This window comes from Fonsecaea monophora (genome assembly GCF_001642475.1).
Source record: "Fonsecaea monophora strain CBS 269.37 chromosome Unknown Scaff150, whole genome shotgun sequence".
In the NCBI taxonomy this organism is placed as follows: domain Eukaryota; kingdom Fungi; phylum Ascomycota; class Eurotiomycetes; order Chaetothyriales; family Herpotrichiellaceae; genus Fonsecaea; species Fonsecaea monophora.
Genome location: NW_019174081.1, coordinates 25,362 through 43,332, shown reverse-complemented (window position 1 = coordinate 43,332; position 17,971 = coordinate 25,362). Strand labels below are relative to the sequence as shown.

Here is a 17,971-nt window from a genome sequence, read left to right as displayed (position 1 = left end):
ATCTCCTCAGTTCGGAGCGGCATCTTGGTGTTGAGCACGAAATTGCATTCGAAGCACTTGACCGGGAAATAGGGGATCAGATGGCAGCCTCTGAGGCAAATGATGACAGATCGGACCGACCACTATCGTCTGACCCCCTCACCCCACGAGAACGAAGAAGAAGGGAAGTCGGCACCCGCTTTCGTGACCTAGACATTTCCGAGAGTCTTGCTCAAACTAGCAATCCATCGAGCCTCGTGCGAAACCGGCGGAGAGCCTTTAGGCCTAGCGAACGTCTACAGAGATATCAAAGAGAAAGATTGGGACAAAGTGGAAGAGCTGCAGCATCAGAGGCATATGTGCCATCATCCAACCAGTCACCTACCTCCCCAGCTCAATCAGTCAGTGATCGTGGTGACCGGCCAAGGTCGAAACGGAGGAAATTGACCGACGGTACATACGAGGACGAGCCTCGAACTTTTAGCTATGGCCACAATGGCCAGGTCGTCCCTGGCCAGCTGAGGCTGGAGATTGTCAGTTGCGACGGTGGAGAATATTCAGATCCTCATATGCCCATCAACTCTTATCCGCAAAATGTCCTCCTAGATGATACCAGCGTATACTGCACAAAGTCAAACAAATGCAACCTCCTCCTGAAGCATGTGGGCGGCATGCCCTTCACTCTGACTGAAATTGTGGTCAAAGCCCCGCGTGCTGGTTATGATGCACCAATTCAAAATGGCTTGATTTTCATTACAATGGAAGATGATGATCTCCTCGACCGGACGTCTCAATATGATGTTCGCTGGTCATCCAAAAGCAGCGACCGTCATCAGCGACACAGAACAGATGGATACCGCCGCCCTTCCCTGGAATACCTATACTCTGCGCCACCACACCTCCGGTCTTTTGACCGTTCGAGGCACCTCAACAATCCCACAACTTCCGAAGAAGCTCACCATCTTGAGGTCCCTCTCGTCCCAGGTTTTCATGTCACAGTGGTAGACCCATCAGATGTAGAAGATGGGGGAGAAGGGCCACTTTCGCCGCGACCTTGGCACGACGACGAGTACTCATTGCGATCCTATGTCGATCGATACCGCCCAGTGTATTTCGGAAATGAGCGAAACGACGGTCCGTGGTCTAGCTCGAGTGATTCAGAGGGCTATGAGCCCGATGTCCAGCTTGACGCACGAGATACAGGGGAAACAGAACGCTTTCAACGCCAGCAACTCGACCTCGAGAGTACGCTTGCGCACCGGAATCGCATGCTGGATCTCATGCGGGCGGAGCAAATTCGTGAGAACGACGGGGTTTTCAGCGGTCGTAGCCGGGAAGGCGATCCCGAGGAAGACAGATTGTACGGTCGTCCTTCAACTTCAAGTCGGGGTGGAGCTCGAACATTTGGTCCTGCGCCAGTTGCCCCAAACACCATTTATCCCCCAGAGGATCTTGCAAGTGAACTTCCAGAAGCCGAAGGTTCGAGCTCCAAGGCAACTTTGAATGGAATGGCAACCTCCTCGTCTGCCAGGGCCGGCATTGCGCCACATGCTTTGTTCTTTATCAGCAGAAACAAATCAAGCACCGAAATCAAATTCGACCCTCCAGTGTAAGCAACAGCACCCCTTTTCCAATATATCGGGGTGTAATTCAGGGACTGATATATCCGCAGGTCGGGCCGTTATGTTCTCGTCAAACTATGGGCGCAATGTCCCCATGCCAACATCGACGTGCAAGCCATTCTTGCACGAGGTTATGGTGGGCCTCGTTTCTTCCCCAGCTCAGAAATGAGGTGATGTGAAAAATTGAGGTTGCAGAGGTGCCGCAAAGAGTTCTGATGGTCTAACTGTTCCTCATACGCACAAGCACTCAGGATGTCTCGGTGGATTTTTATGTTTGTCTTTTGAGAACGCTTCCCAACCACCGTCACCGATCCCAACTGCTGAGTGTCCTGTTACGGGCTTTGAGCTCCGCGGTTTTGAAGAGCGCAAAGATACTATTTGTTGAGATATAAAGCCACAGATTAACGCAAATGTATGTCATTTTCTACGCCCTGCACCGCGCCTTCATGTTCTCTTGCCGCGACATAGCTACGATCGTGTCCGGTTCGCAGCTCAACAATCCACGTTCGTCCTCCTGGCTCCTTTGCGGTACGCCGTCCTAATGGAGGTTTGGGTCAAAATGGCCTTATACATGCCCCTTGCTTTGAAATGAGATGTTGCGGTGCTTTTGAGCCATAGGTTTTCGTGGTGATTAAGGAGGGATGCTATCTTCTTATAAACTGGAAGGGAACGCGAAACACTGTAGGTCATCTAGAGTCATTGATGGCATGAAAGATTGACAACAGGCATCGACTATGTATGCCCCAAAATATATGGCCATTCCGATGCGGGGCAAAAACAATCTACCATGACGCCACTTGAGTTTCCCCATGCCTTGTTTGCTTTGCCCTTTTGAGTCGCTATCTTACACACAGTCAATCCGGTAAAAGCAGTCGGACATGCCTCGCTTCGCAGAGGGGACGGGAATCCCAATTCGTGGCAATGAGTTTCTACCACCAAAGCCCACGTCGCCGACGGAGACGCAGATGCCCGATCGAATTCGGATCAAGAATCGGCGAAAACGGTACTTGGACACTCACCCAGAATATTTTGGACCTCAGCTTGAGCTGGCAGGTGTGCCACAACCTGAACCCCCGGGCAAGGTAGGCCCTGGACCACTTACTGACGGGTTGGTTGTCCCTTTGCAGATCCGCTCCTCTACGACCGATTAGTCCGCCGCTTCCAAACGCCCGCTGAACGCGAAGCCGAAGGTCGGCAAAAGGGCTACTCTGGCATCCTTGAAGCGGATCTGTACCGCAGCGAGGCGAAGCTCGACGCGCTGCGGCATCCAGACCCTCACGCCCTGTTCACGTACAGGCGCGGACCGAACGGAGAAATACTGGCCGAAGATCGAGACGAAGTGCCTGCAAACAAGGAGGAAGGCCTTGCCAGGTGGAAGTGGGAGATGCAGGTCCGCTTTCTGAGAGGCGGAGATGACGATTTCGACTACGACTCCGTGGACTACAATCCCGAGTACGACGACCGAGTCCTGGAAGAGAGAGACGCGGAAGACCGCTACTTTGACGAGCAAGAGCCCGAATTTGTCAACGGCGAGGAAGGGCTTCCAAGGACCCAAAGCCATGAGTTACAGGGGGAGACAGGGGTTCAAGACTTTTGATTCCAAGGCGCTCAATCGCACAACCGAATGAACAGCTTTGATAACGCTGTCCTTCCAATTGATATCAATCATGCTTGACGCGAAGTCGGTAACAAGAAAAACCGGCCGAACTTCCAGAAGTACGATTATCTCGATACGGATCCCGTAAGATCAAGCCAGGCTCATATGACCTGGAGCGCCTCGAGCTGGTCAGGTCGTGGCCTTGACCAACTATGCTGATACCTGCGACCTGCTCCTGACGACAGAGACTTCCTGGCAGAGCGCCCAGACCTTCAGCGTCCAGTTGTGGTCGATGTCCTCTGACCTGATATCTCTCATCTCTGCACCGAAACTGCTTCAGGCAGTCACAATATCTATTGGATCCATTAGACCCCGGAGGCTACTGGCACATCGAACATGAGGCATCCTCCTGAAAACTTGCTGGCTTTCTGTCTCCTCCATAAAGTCCTGCCATTGTTTGGTCGCGATCCATTCCTGGCGGGCTCGTTTATCCCGAAACTTCATTATCATGACTGTGTCGTGAACTTCCTCGCGGGAAGCTGGGTCGGTCTCGGGAATTTGGACCGGGTACGTCTCGAATTTGGATATCAGGGGAGAAAAGGCCGCATGCATGCCCAGTCTTGTAATCATGGAATCCAGCTGATGAGTTGGTTTGTCCTCCAATTTCCCTCTCCGGACGAGATCCTGGTCGGCAGGCTGCACGTTGCGCTTCATTTGAGATGCAAAGAAGTAAAACATGCATGTCAGTGGGCGTTGGCCGTCAGCATCCTCTTTCATCTGCAGCTCAGCTGTGGTTCGAGATGCTGCATGTTGCTTGCTAAGGGCTGTTCGTTCCAGGAGCATTCTATTCTCCCGAGGAGTGAGCGGCGCAGCTGCAAGTCAACACTGTGATGGATGTGTGGTGATACCGTAGTTACCAGTAAGCAGGGGAAACGTTGTCAGGGACAAAAGAGCAGTCTATGTGAGGCACTGGAAACCGGGCTGGATGTGCTGTTTGTAGCACCAAGAGGCCAAGCTGATCTCATAGTTGAAGGCCAACGGGTGCCTCCCTCCACCCCGCATTTTCAGCACCTGCGCCTCAACGGGCCTGAGATGAGCGATGCTGACGCCAGAACAATCGGCGAATACGGTGATGGCCCTCGAATGCGCTTGTCTGCAGGGATAGATACGCTTTCTTGACCGGCTGTTTTGATGCTCAACCTCTTACGTCGCGGCTGTCACGATGGGCGATGTGCATACAGCTAGTTGCTCCCTGGCAGTTCTTCCATTTTCCATCGACAAGATCAGCATCCTCTCTTTGTCCATTTCTATACAATGGAAGCCAGAGTACAATTGAGCGGACCTCAACCATTGTAGTACTCTCTCTCTCTCCCTCTCAAAGTTCTATCTCGAATGCCTCTGGGCTTGTCAGTTCGGCTTCATTACCCCACAAAACGCCCCCGCGAAGCAACAGACTCGGCGAGTCGGCATCGATCATCGTGTCAGCTCAACCGGTCTCGGCTTTCAATTCCCACCAAGCCCCAGAGCCCAAAGCCCACTTCCCCTGTGTGCCAGCTTCGAGCTGCCATCCTGTCTGCCGATGACCGCGGCGTTGGTCCGCACCCCCACAACTTCCACCATGCGTTTTCCACACAGGCTTGTTCCTACTTTCTCTCCACGGAGTGAGGTGTTAGGACAACCTTGTGCGCGTCCTGAAATACACGTTGTGCCTAGTTTGGATGGCGAGGACGTCCCTATGAGACCAACTGAGCATCCCGTCTGAAGAACAATGACAGCGCCATGCGGGCACTCTTTCGACCACCGGCAGCGGCCTTACCTACCTTCTCCTCGGTCTTTCGACCTCGACGCAGCCTCCTAACCCTGGCCAAAGTAAAAGGCCCTCTGCATCCTCCTTTGCTCGAAGAGACTGTTGGCGAGAATTTTGGACGTGTTGTTGCGGCACATGGCGATCGCAATGCCGTCATTTCCAGACACCAAAACAAGCGATTGACGTACCACCAACTCGACCTCGACAGCAATGTCCTGGCTCATGGACTACAAAGCTTGGGGGTCAAGAAGGGCGACCGGGTCTGTGTGTCGTTGGGCAACAATCTTGAATTCGCGACAATCACATATGCGTTGTTTAAGCTGGGAGCTATACTTGTCCCGTTGAATCCGGCTTTTACATCGAACCAGATCATTTCGGCCTTCAACCATTTGTCTGCTACACACCTAGTCATTGGGACCGAGACAAACTTGCCCTACAAGCCACCGCGGTCAAATGTCTCGCTTCTGGAAGCACTTGTGCCTGATCTCTCGAGTGCGACTCTCGCCTCGGAAGCGGTTCCATCCTTGAAGAACATCATCCTCGTGAATAATTCCTCGGGCAGGATAGACCCTACACCTTTCCGAGCGACAACACCATGGGCATCGATAGCACAGGACACGGACACTCGGCCCCCTACGCCGTCTTCCCCTCTGTCGCACCATGAGGTGGTCAACATCCAATTCACTTCTGGTACCACTTCCATGCCCAAGGCTGCCTGTCTCTCGCACAGATCAATCCTCAACAACGGCAACCAAATAGGTGACCGGATGCTGTTGACACCAGAAGATGTTGTGTGCTGTCCACCACCTCTATTCCATTGTTTCGGATGTATCCTAGGATACATGGCGACTGCGACGCATGGCTCCGCGATCATCTTCCCCACCGAGGCATTCGATCCGTTGGCCTCCTTGAAGGCTGTGCAAGAGGAGAAAGCGACGGCGCTGTATGGTGTCCCTACGATGTTCCTTGCGGAGTTGGAGCTTCTCGATGACGAAAAGGTCGCGTACGAAGGTTTCCAGTACCTGCGCACCGGCATCGCAGCAGGCTCATCAGTGCCTTCTGAGCTGATGCGAAAATTACACAAGACTCTAAATCTAACGGAGTTGACGATTTGTTATGGAATGACTGAGACCTCGCCCGTTTCTGCAATGACAACGACGGACGACCCAATCGAGAAACGCATCAACAGCGTTGGCCGACTGCTACCCCATGTCGAGGCGAAAGTGGTGGATCCTTTCGATCATGATAAGATCCTGAACGTGGGTGAACGGGGAGAACTCGCAGTCCACGGATATTTGGTCATGAAAGAGTATTGGGGTCAACCTGAAAAGACAGCAGAAGTCATCAAAACCGATGCGGAGGGCAAGGCATGGATGCATACTGGCGACGAGGCATCGATAGATGAAGAGGGCTATGTCAGCATCACCGGACGAATCAAAGACCTCATCATCCGCGGTGGGGAGAACATCCATCCGCTCGAGATTGAGAACTGTCTCCTTGCACATCCCAAGATCGCCGAGGTCAGTGTCGTCGGCCTCCCAGATCAGAGGTATGGAGAAGTGGTTGCTGCGTTTGTCGTGCGCAGGCATCATCTGCCGCCAGGAGAAACGCCTATAAACATAGAGGAAGTCAGGGGCTGGGTCAAGGATCGCATGAGCCACCACCTGGTGCCGAAACATGTCTTTTTCGTCGACGACTATCCAAAGACGGCCAGTGGGAAGATTCGTGAGTACTTTAGCGGTTTTCCTGTTGATTGGACTGTGACTAACTGGTGGCTTTGCAGAGAAATTCAAGTTGAGAGAACAAGGGGTCGAACTGCTCAAAGGAGAGAATCCCAATTGAGGTATCGAGCAGTATTCTCCAGCAAACCAGCTCCTATCCCTGGCGACGCAAGATGCTGGATTGGATAACACACAGAATTTGAGCACAAATTCAATAATCATCACGCTTGGTCGACGCACGATCGCGGTCTCGCGAAGGCTTCCTCTCCCTACTATCACGTCGGTGATGTCTGTGACGGTGCTCCTCATCTCTGTTCCTGTCTCTATCTCGGTCGTATCGCGCGTCTCGGTGCTCATGCTTTCCTCGTTGTCTTTTGTCGTCGCCTTCATCTCGCCCGTGCCTTTCTATTCGCTCGCTGCTGTCTCGGTGTTTTCTTCTCCCAGCGTCTTCAGAATCTCGAGGCCGATGTCTATGGTGGTGCCCGCCCTCTTTGTCGGTATTATTGTTCGCGTCATCCACGTTGTCATCTCTCCGTCGATGTCGGTGCTTGTGTCTTCGTTTCTCCTTTTGCCTTTCCTTTGCCCTCTCAATCTCCTCCCGTTTCTCTCTAATCAGATATTCTCTCATGGGATCCTCTTCTTCGCCTTCTTGCTTTATGGCGAGCAGCTCCTCTAGCTCCTCCTCTTCCTTGATTAGATGCCGTCTCCGTTTCCTCTTGTGCCCGTCTTCACTGTCGCCTTCGTCATCGGTGTTGTCGCTCTCTCTCTTCCCATTCCCATTGACCTCTTCTTCTGCCTCCGCCAGGGCTTCCAGCCTGTCGATCCTATAGGTGTCCTCGTCCTCGTCATCCTTTTTCTTATATCTGGTGTGGTCAACCCTCAAGAGCCGCCCCAACACCTCGGCGCCCCCCAGGTTATCCACGGCCAGGTCACAGCTCCTCTGGTCCTCGTATTTCAGGAACCCGAACCCTTTGCTCTTGCCAGTTTCTTTGTCGCGGATGAGATTGAGGTGCGTGGGGTTGCCGTACTGAGAGAAGATGATCACCACGTCGCCTTCCGTCAAGCCCAGGTGCAGGCCCCCTATGTAGATCCAGGCGGTGTCTCTGTAGTCGGCGTGCCACGAGGCAGAGGGTGGCGTCGCATTTTCTAACTCGCGCTTGTTCAGAAGCTGGGTCTGCCGAATGGCGTTCATGATCCTAGTCCACTGGAGAAGACTCAGGGAGCAACCAGGAAATAATACGAGGAACCCGCCGTCGTTTCGTTGCTGTGTCAATTCCACTGCGAACTTGACAGAACTCAACTGTCGAAAAAGTTTCCAATAATGTTTCGCCTGTGACTGCGGAGACAAAGGCCCAAGATCTCAGTAGTGACGCAGGTAATGAACGCCAGGCTTAAAGTGGCTGAGTGGGCCTACGCACCTAGAAGAGTTGGTGTTTCAGGGCCACGGGGACTTTTTTCCAGGGACTGCGGAGAAAACGCGACAACGAAACATCCAAGAAACATGTCGGATTTCTCAACTCGGCAGCGTGTAAACAGTCTACGCATGAATCTCATCCAGAACTGATAAACCCAAATGCTTCACTCACAATTGGACATGCCCTCGGTCAAGACCCTTTCCTCCACTTAAGACACATAACTTCGATCATCCAGTATGTTGGCGACATCTCAACCAAGTCCCAGCTTTCCTCGGCCGTCTCCCTCGTCCACTCCGATCCCAACGGCGGCGTTCCGACGACCCGGCAGCAAAGATGGCGACAGACAAGCGATCTGGGTGCCTATGCTCAACAGCGCGTCAAAGGGCAAAGATCTCTCTGAAAAGCAACTCATCCTCCTCGGCGGCACCCCCGACCAACAGCGCGGATTCCTCGAACAATTAAACCCCCCGAACCAGAGAGCCCGGTACGCCAACAACGACAGACGACGGCAGCCGAGGATCGCGCCTGTGTCGAACCGCTACGCCCTGGGCTACACCTACCACGATGTCTTGGACGCAGATCAGGAAGACGTGCTTGCGAGAATGAACATCTACATGCTGGCGAATCCCTCTGCGAACTTTGCCCCGCTGCTCAAGCCGCTTTTCACGCCCAAGACTGTCAAAGACACATTGATCACCATCTTACTGGACTGGTCGGATCCATTGAAGTGGGCGAGGCAGCTACGGCAATGGATCCGCCTTTTGAGAAGCGTGATATTGACATTGGACGAGCAGACAAAGATTGAAATGGAGGAAATCATGACGGCCTGGAAAGAGAAGAGAGTCGGGCCAGATGCTCCGTCTGCTCAACCCGGGAGCGGTAGCAGTGCAACCGTAGCTGAGCAGAGATCGATAGTACCACCGGGACCGGGCGAGTGGGACGAGGGACTAGGCATTCCGCTGTCCGTGGTTTGTATACAGGCGGAGAAGATCCAAGACCTGGAACGAGACCAGGGCTGGGGGGAGGATCAGTTTGACTTCCTGATGCAGTGGCTGCGATGCGTTTTGCTAAAGCACGGAGCCTCGCTCGTCTATACCGCCACGTTCGACCCGAACAATGTAAGGACGCTATTGCATTCGAGTCTCAGCATTCAATCTCTGTTAAAACGGGAGGTGGCGAAACACAACATCGTCGACAGAGACAAGATCCTGGTACCGCCCAACTGGGACTCTTGGGGTAAGATTCGAATCCTAAAGGAAGGCTTTGACCCCGAGGCCGTGGCGGACGCATGGTCCGTGGAAATACAGTTACCTCCCGAGGAGAAATTCGACCTCTCATCAAAGAGCTACGGCCAAGAGGCCGAGAGATCTTCGCAGGACAATGAGACCGACACAGCATCGGCTGTGCAACTGTTTGAAAGCACGCTCCGCCGTCCCACCGACATGCGGCCTTCGTTCCAGCCACGAACGCACGATGAATCGGTCTCTGTCCCGTCTGTCCAAGAATTCCTGCAAGCGCAACATGAGACGCTCGAGAAGTTGAAAGCGGAAGACGAAAAGGCAGAGAGGAAGTCGCGTAAGGGTGCCCCGGCGCCGACGGGAGCTGGCGCAGGGAGCGTTGACGCAGGGGCTGTGGAAGAAGGGCCCAAGGGGGTTTCCAACCCAAGGATGGCCGAGCACATTGGCCCATATCAGATCAACGTGAACGGGATTGATTTCGACGCCGAGGAGGCCACCCGAAGACTGCGGGAGAGGGAGAGCGAGCGACAGAATGCGGCAAAGAACGTGTCTACCAACGCCGGTCATGCGTCATCAGGGGTCGTCACGGGGATAGGTACGAGCACGCCAATGCGTCGTATGGGCAGCGACCACGGCGGCGATGGGGCACAGACGCCGTCTGGCTCGGGCAAGCAGAGCAATGAAGCCATGTCGCAGTTCTTTGCCAATCTGATCAACAAGAAGGACAAACGGGGCGCCGTGAGCGCCGGTGCTAGTCCCACCAGGGTTCCGGCCGGCAATATTGGGTCCAGCCCTGCGACGAGTCGGGGACACGGAGCCGCGACGGGCGAAGAGAGACGACGCGAGTCTTGAGGTTGATCAGTCAATCAATCTGATGACATTTCAGTGTCAGAGGTGGAATATGGATCGACATGCTGAGCTGCGGAAAAGAGAGATGTTTCTGGAAGAGATGAAAGAACGCCTAGAGATATTTATTCGTTTTTTTTTTTTGTGGCGTCGTCGAATGCGTTCAAAGCCAGCGCTCGAATTCAATGCTCTGCTCTGCTCTACTCTGCTCTGCGGGACCACGGGGAAATGTTTCCTGCCAATTTTAAGAGGCGGAGGTGCATGCGGATATGAGGATTCATACATAGCCTGTCAGGAGAGAGAGAAAAAAAAAAGATCAAATATTCTTTCTTGTCTTGTATACCAAGTATTCTGACTGCGGCTGAACACAACCCATTCCAGCCTCGGTGTCAATCAGCAAAAGCCTCGATCCGATTCTACAGATACAGCATTTACCCAGCAGGTTGCGCCACGAAATGTTGCGAGGTGTCATGTATGATCCTGTCTTTTCGTGTCTTTATTCATACACATACTATAGTACACATGCGTCCCCTTTTTCGCTGCTCGTTATCTGATTTGATGTGAGGACGGGGTCTGAAATCTAAAGGAACGAGAAAAACAACTCGACAATGGGATATAGGAGATGGAAAATGGGAGAAATCACTGTTTCTTTTGCCATCTATCTTGCTGTCTGACTAGTTGGCTGAATAGCTGCGATGTCTTCGTTATCGAAAAGGACGGTCTTGTATAAAATATAAAAATCTTCTTCTTCTATACCGAATACGATTCCGGGAAAGTCTGGCGAAAACCAGGTACAGTCCGTCTCTTTTTATTTCCTCTTCTCTTTATTTTGTTTTTTTCTTCTTCTGGGATTTTTGGCTGGCCCATTCATTCGTTTCTTCATTCGTTTTCCGTTTTCTCGTAGGAGGAGTAGAGAGACAGAGACGAGGACGCAGAACAAGATCAAGAACAAGATCCACGCCAGTGATGATGATAGCAGCAATAATAGCCAACGTCTATCCTGTCCTCTAGAACCTGCTCCCCTCTGATCTCCTCATCCTCTTCCATCACAGCTTCCACAACCGTCAATCCACACAGCCTCCCTCGGCAGTCCAGCCGTCAATCTCGACCATGGTCATGACCTGGCCCGGCACATCGTCAACCAGCTCGGTGAGATTCTCCCTCAGACGCGCCACCTCGGCCTCGCTCAGCCCACACATGCGCGTCAGATACGAGACGACGCCGCCAAACTCGCCCTCCAGCACGGTGCGCAGGAAAGCACGCATATTGCCCGCTCGACTGCCGCAGATCCGGGCGGCTTCTTCGCGTGAAACCGCCGGTCTGCTGTGCTCCCTCTCGCCGGTGACGACCTGCTGCTGATGCTGGGGTTTGCCGCCGCCACCCCCAAGGCCGGTCTGGGCGATTCGCTCGATGAACTCTTTCCGCCAGCCGCCCAGCCCAGGTTCGGTGAGGGCATACTCCCAGCAGATGACGTCCTCGTCCACGCCGACGAGCTTCATAATCAGCGCGCCGAACACCCCCGTGCGGTCTTTGCCGGCTGTACAGTGGAACACCAGGGGTTCGTTCGGGCGGTCGAGAAGATGTCGGAACATGATGGTGTAGGCACCGGCGCCGTGCGTGGCAATGTCTCGATACGCCCTCACAAAGCCTTCGGAGTAAGCGTATCCTGCTTCATGATCGTGGGAGTGTTCGGCGGTATACCATGCCAGCTTTCTCGCCAGCGCGACCGGGCCGTAGTCTTCGGTCTGGTAGACGGGGACGAAATGCCTCTTGAGGCCCGGTACCTCATCTAAACATCCAGACACGGGACTTGCAAGTGGGTACACGCTCTTGCCACTGGAAGCGACAGTGGACGCGAGCCGGTTGATCTCGGGCGCAGACCGCAAGTCGTACATGTCGTGCACGTTGAGAGTGGTGGTCAGGTACGTGGCCCCCGTGGGGGTCAAGTGAGTGGGGTGAGCACAGCGGTACAGGAGATTTTTCTTGAGGACGTACTTCTTGGACGGCGGCGCCTGGGACGAAGACGAGGGTGGCTGGCAGGGGTATCCTCCCAGCTCGCGGAAATTGGGCACGCCCTGCACATGCAAGAAGGGCGGCGTGGGCAGATGGTCCGGGAAGGCGATATTGAAGTCACTGGGTTCAGGCGTGGCCGCGCGCTCGGCCCTCTCCTCCTTCTCCAGCGCCTCGACCTCTTTCTCGCTGAGAGGCATCCCGTTGGCGTCACTGAGGTGAGCAGCCGAGGGCGGTTGTACGTCCATGTAGGGCTGGTACGGGTGTTCTGGCTGGGCGGATTCGGGGTCAGCGGCAGCAATGGTGGTGGTGGTAGTGTCGTCGATGGTGTTGTGGTTGTTGTTCTTGGTGGCTGCGGAGGTGTTTATCTCGGCCATGTACACCTCAAGTAGACAGATGGCTTAAGAAGCTTCTTGTCTGGCGATGTTGAACGAGTGAGGATTGGAAAATGGTCTTCTCATCAGTTTCAAACTCGTCCCCTCCCTTCGATTATTGTATTATTGTCAAAAAAAAAAGGGTCCGAATCGTCACCGATTGGGCACCACTGGCGGGGGGGAGAAACGATGGGCGAGGATGGCGTTATCGGCCTAAGAAGCAGCGGATCTAATAGAGAATTGACGGAGTTGAATAGTTGTCTACTGTGATCTATCAGTCATGTACAAATACTTTCTTCCCTCTTGTCTTCAGAGCATCGGGTGCACAAATCATTTAAAACCCCAGGGGTATGGCCTGATGGGTGGTGGTGGTGTTGGTGTTGGTTGGTGGATGATGAGCAAATGACACTAAGAAATACCTCGGCCAATTTGCCTGCGTTGCCGGCTCCAAGGCAGCAGCATCTCATCCCCTCCATCCATCCAACTGCCTGCGCCCCTTTCGCACCACAAATTCTCCAAAAGATGCTCCAAAAAAGATTACGAGACGCGCATATGAAAGAAACTCCAGAGACGAGCAATACGAGTCCCCCCCTGCCAAATGTCCTGGTCAATCCCTTTCGGCTATTCTCCCGATCGCAGACGCAGGACAAGACCGTGCGGGCTGGATTCACCCACAGATTCCCTCCTTTGTCTCTTCACCACCAATCATCCCTCCACGTCCCAGTCCTGTCATGCAAGTCGCCCCTTTGGCACATGGATAAAACTGGAAAAGACCCGATTACCCTGGTCACAGAACATTTGCTGGCACCTTAGGGCAAAAGCGGTCAAGGTAGCTAGACACTTGGAAATGCGGAAATTCGAGATTCGATCAGAATTGTGTCGATACGTTAAATTAAAACATAGAAATATTCACATTTTGTAATTCATCCTGCTTTTTGCCCAGCATCGCCCTGGTGCCGACGTTGCTGGCCTTGCTGTCTTTTCGACAGATCTGTTATATGCTATGTATGCACTATAGCTGCAGCTCAAAGCAATTGCGAAAGCAGTCTACCACCCAAGCTACTTTTTTTCGTGGGACCATTGCTCATTCCCAAGAAACGCCCCGTAAATACAGACAACCCATAAGATGTCATGACACAAGTCCCACCTCCAGCCGGCAAACAAGGGACATCTCTGTACACCCGCGATTCCGAGCACTTCGTAACGCAGCCGAGAGTCGTCCACAGAAGGAAGAGGGAGACCAAAGAAAGATAAAGAGGTCGGGTCATCTGGAGAACCAAGGAAACAAAATGCAAATACCTGTGGGCGAATGCGAACCCGATCGTGCATTTCTCTGCTTCAGTCATAGCGAGATGTCCCATCGCCCATATCAAAGCGATGTTGAGGCAGTCGCTTGACGGGTGGTGGCAGATGGTCATGTTTGGCTTGTACTTTCATTCTGGCAGCCACCTTGTGACACCCAGTCTTTGACACATCAATCGCTTCGAACGTCGGTCCGGTATCCTCGCGTGAACAGCATTCGACTCCCTTGATCCATCGATCGTTCAGCGCGTCGCTGACGCTGCATCGCCATTCGGGGTCGGGGTGAAGCATCTTGAGGATACACCGCCGGATCGAATTCGACGGCAGCGCATTGAAGATGGGCCCACATTGCGGATGGCAGTTCTCGTCAATGGCCGAATCCTGGAATCGCTCCCGAAACGCTTGCCAGCCTTCCAGGAACAGGGCATAGTTCATCTCCTTCTTGCTCGCACTTTGCCACGGGTTGCCGATGTGAAACATGGTCATAAAAAGGATCGCACAACCCCATACGTCCAATTTGGTTGGATCGTATTCCCGGTCTTGGGCTAAAACCTCGGGCGATATGTATGGCTTCGAACCACAAATACCTGGAGCCGACTTGCGGACCTCTCTCATGCCTTGTCCACACCGTCCTCCCGAAAGCGCAATCCCCGGATGATCACCACAAAACACCTCCGAAACACCAAAATCAGTGATCTTGATATATCCATCGTCCGTCATGAGCAGGTTTTCCAGTTTGATGTCGCGGTGCGCAATCCCGTGTTCGTGCAGGTAGTTGACCCCGCGAAGGACTTGCTTGAAGATGCAGTTCCGGTCCTCGGCCTTGAAATACTTTCGTTCTACTAGGCTGAAGAGCTCGCCTTGCGCGCAGTACTCCATGACATGATTCCAGCGTCCATTGTTCGTGCACAGCCGCACGGTTTGCACTATGTTGGGGTGGTTGAGAGATTTGGCAATTGTGTACTCCGACTTGACCTTCCGAACGTATTCTTCCTCTGTTTCCCTCGCAGACTTCTTGCGGAACTCCTTGACGGCATACAGCGCCGCGCCCTCACCTTTCTTCTCACCCTTGCGCAGCATGATCTTGACTGTTGCACTGGCACCCTTCCCGATCTCTTTTCGCCGGCCTATCTTGGAGGCAGAGACAAACTCATCCTCCAGCGGACAAACATCGACGAAGAAATCGTCTCGAGGATCTGCGCTCAAGCGCCGAGCTTTGGCTCCTGCACCTTCCTGGGCAGGCAACGAGAAAGGCGACGGTCGCGCTGGAAGGTCGAAATTGCTGCCATAGCTCCCCGTGCGATGGACCGGCGGCTTGGAAGGGCTGAGATATTTGGATTCCTTGTGGGACTTGATTTTCGAGAGGAGGCTGAAACCGCTCGAAGTGCGTGTGGGCGTCGGCGGCTCAGTGGTCATGACCGACATGATCTCAGCAATGGTCGAGACGATATCGGGTCCGCAGAGAGATGGGCTCACGAGCAGTGAGCGGGAGCTGAAGAGGAGCCAGCGCGACGGGCACTGGGATGCTTGGTTGCGACAGATGTACAAGGACCAATATTGAAGGACGTTGGTACCCTTTTGAGAGGATTGTGAAGACAAGGTGGGCAGGGTCGTCAGAGGGGGACCACCTGGGAGCACCTAGTACGGTTGCTTCGAGATGTTATGTGGTGGGTCCTCAACCGAAGTGAGGGCAACAGCGGATTGCGCGATATGTTTGGAGCACGAGAGGATCTCGAGACGCAGGTGGGCATGCGAGAAATGCACTATGATCGAATACTGCAGGGAACGGAGAGTGGTCACTCGAAATAATGGGCCGTGGTTGTGCGAAAAGGCGAGAGGACGTGGGGAGGGGTAGCAAAGCCTGCGGCATTTCCAGTAAGGCGGGTCCCAAGCTTGGTCAAGATGGAGAAAGCAGATAAGAGTGCCCGGTACGTCGACCCAAAAAAGGATCACCGAGGTCGATACCAGATGGTGTTTTGAGTTCCTCGTGGCCGGCGCTCGTGGTGTCAGTGGTTAGGGTTTTAGACTTTGGCTTCTTTGCTCATTTCCCTTTCTCACCCGATGCTGTCCAGACCTCTTCTCCTTCTGCTTCTAGTCTTTGAGCCAGCATCCAAGGCACCTTGTTGCATGTGCACGACGAAGGAGCAAAGGTGATCTGTTGCCGTGGCCGTGGCCGTGGCCGTGTGGACCGACAATGAACCGTGGGATTCCGTGGGTTGGAAAGTGCCAGGTGCCAGCTACAAGTGTGCGGTTGAGTTTGAGGTGGGTCGTGAGGGCGGTGATTTCCCCGTCCAAATACGAGGTATTTCGAGTGAGTCGTGAGTACTTGTGGGTGCGATGAGGAGCTTTGGCAGAGGGCGAGTGGAAGGCAGAGAGGAACTGTATGAAGAGTCAGCAGCTATTGATGTGATGAGGGCAGAGGAGACGCAGTTGAAGACAGAAATGAGGCTTGTCCATCATCAACTCCGGCTCACCTTCGCAGCCCCAAACGGATGGAATGGATTGATCGGCAGGTGGTCGAGGAGCGTGGGATGGAGGACGGAGGATGGACCAGCGGCCGTGTTGGCGGCGATCACGAGGACTCGGCTAACCCAGTAAGTTGGGGAGCATTCGAGGACGAATTGAACGGGAGGTCAGAGGTGAAGGTATGGGAGTCGGATTGAGATGCTTGTAGACAATGGAGGAAACAGCTTTCGAAGATGGAAAGACGCAGTCAATCTTTATAGACAGACAAGCTGTCGCTCCAGTCTATACAATTGATCATCCCAAGTCTCTTCCCAACCATTTCCTCCCCCCAAGAATCCCGCCCACGGTGCCTTGCTCACTTGCTGCACTCCAAACTCGCTACTGCAGCCTCCAGCACATGCAATATGCAATGCACTCCACGCCCACAAGGTCTTGTTCGTGTTCCTCCCTGTTGCTAATGCTCCGTGCTCAATGTCGCCCCCGCGCATCATTGATTTCCGTTTTCGAGTAGAATTGTGGCCCCGCACACACTGAACGAGCGGATATGTGAAGCGGTCTTGGAAGTAGTTTCCCCGTCCTTGTCGTTGTTCTTGCTGTGAGGGAGAATCTGCATACCTCCAGAGTCACAGTTCCTCCCCAGGCTGCTACAATCAGGCTGTGCTATATCTCTCCCTCCCTCTCGTTCTCAAATGCACTCCTCACCTCTTAGCAAATCGCTTGTCCACTCTCGATCATCAGCTCCGCCTTCCGGTAAGGGAATCCCTCCGAGTTAGGTCTAAGCCACCGGCCTGCGGGATTTATTTTCTTCTGCTTCTTATTGAACCAGCCCGTTGTCCGTTTTGATAGCTGGTCAGGCTGCCGTGCCTGCTTATGCTGTGACACCGAAATTCTGCAGATTTGATTCATGGTCCAGCGCCGTCTTCAACCCTGTGGCCCCTTCGACTACCCCTCCTCCGCAAAATGCTGCATTCCCACTCGCCCTGGCACTTCATCGACCACTCGACATGGCTCTTTCACCCCACGCTCTTTTCGGCACCGGTTCATCACTTTTCTGCGTCCTGACGTCTCTAGGTCGGCCTCACCAGCTGACTCTAAACCTGTTAAGCATCATCTCCCGCCTTCCGCACAGGAAATGGGCCCCAACGGACTCGGAAAACGGCACATGGTCAGGCGGTCAAGTTAGTCCGTCAGGTACCCGCGAATCATTCTACGGGCGCCACCTGCTAGAGCTCAAGGCCAGTGGTAGGCCCGAACCTTTCTCTTCCGCAGCCCAAAGGACCACACGACTAGAGAGCCTGTTCATCACTGGACGCCCTCGTTAGGCTGGTCGACTATTTGACTATTGCGTTGCGCTCAAAAGGATCCAGCAGGAAGAAAAGGAAACAAAGACCATCTCCTCATTTGCCCTTCTCGAGTCACCGCTGATTAGAAGAATGTACTCTGCTGCAACAAGTATCCATCATCGACAAGCAATCGGGCCGGTGAATGGTTGAGTAAAAACTCACCGCCCTGACATCCCCGCAACAGCCTCGACGCCTCCTTGGTCACAGCCTCATCCCACTGCTCACCCACCCCAGCTTCACTTTTTGGATCC

The 17,971-nt window shown here is 53.6% G+C and overlaps 8 protein-coding genes across 8 annotated transcripts; 4 read left to right on the top strand and 4 right to left on the bottom strand.

Moving 5' to 3' along the window:
- Positions 1–80: 80 nt before the first annotated feature.
- On the top strand, positions 81–1,592 carry AYO21_11249 (hypothetical protein; the record flags this gene model as incomplete). Its single annotated transcript, XM_022661145.1, has 1 exon — positions 81–1,592. One exon carries the CDS (start codon positions 81–83, stop codon positions 1,590–1,592), a length of 1,512 nt encoding a protein of 503 aa, XP_022506556.1.
- An 887-nt stretch (positions 1,593–2,479) lies between these two features.
- AYO21_11248 (hypothetical protein) lies at positions 2,480–3,198 on the top strand (the record flags this gene model as incomplete). The annotated part of the gene is made up of 2 exons (XM_022661144.1): positions 2,480–2,654; positions 2,753–3,198. 2 exons carry the CDS (start codon positions 2,480–2,482, stop codon positions 3,196–3,198), a joined length of 621 nt encoding a protein of 206 aa, XP_022506555.1.
- Positions 3,199–3,534: 336 nt separating this feature from the next.
- AYO21_11247 (hypothetical protein) lies at positions 3,535–4,041 on the bottom strand (the record flags this gene model as incomplete). The annotated part of the gene is made up of 1 exon (XM_022661143.1): positions 3,535–4,041. The coding sequence occupies one exon, from the start codon at positions 4,039–4,041 to the stop codon at positions 3,535–3,537; it is 507 nt and encodes a 168-aa protein (XP_022506554.1).
- Positions 4,042–4,977: 936 nt separating this feature from the next.
- Positions 4,978–6,847, top strand: AYO21_11246 (hypothetical protein; the record flags this gene model as incomplete). The annotated part of the gene is made up of 2 exons (XM_022661142.1): positions 4,978–6,730; positions 6,789–6,847. 2 exons carry the CDS (start codon positions 4,978–4,980, stop codon positions 6,845–6,847), a joined length of 1,812 nt encoding a protein of 603 aa, XP_022506553.1.
- A 90-nt stretch (positions 6,848–6,937) lies between these two features.
- Positions 6,938–7,918, bottom strand: AYO21_11245 (hypothetical protein; the record flags this gene model as incomplete). Its single annotated transcript, XM_022661141.1, has 1 exon — positions 6,938–7,918. The coding sequence occupies one exon, from the start codon at positions 7,916–7,918 to the stop codon at positions 6,938–6,940; it is 981 nt and encodes a 326-aa protein (XP_022506552.1).
- A 459-nt stretch (positions 7,919–8,377) lies between these two features.
- Positions 8,378–10,231, top strand: AYO21_11244 (hypothetical protein; the record flags this gene model as incomplete). The annotated part of the gene is made up of 1 exon (XM_022661140.1): positions 8,378–10,231. One exon carries the CDS (start codon positions 8,378–8,380, stop codon positions 10,229–10,231), a length of 1,854 nt encoding a protein of 617 aa, XP_022506551.1.
- Positions 10,232–11,289: 1,058 nt separating this feature from the next.
- AYO21_11243 (hypothetical protein) lies at positions 11,290–12,612 on the bottom strand (the record flags this gene model as incomplete). The annotated part of the gene is made up of 1 exon (XM_022661139.1): positions 11,290–12,612. The coding sequence occupies one exon, from the start codon at positions 12,610–12,612 to the stop codon at positions 11,290–11,292; it is 1,323 nt and encodes a 440-aa protein (XP_022506550.1).
- Positions 12,613–13,947: 1,335 nt separating this feature from the next.
- Positions 13,948–15,336, bottom strand: AYO21_11242 (hypothetical protein; the record flags this gene model as incomplete). The annotated part of the gene is made up of 1 exon (XM_022661138.1): positions 13,948–15,336. The coding sequence occupies one exon, from the start codon at positions 15,334–15,336 to the stop codon at positions 13,948–13,950; it is 1,389 nt and encodes a 462-aa protein (XP_022506549.1).
- Positions 15,337–17,971: the final 2,635 nt, after the last annotated feature.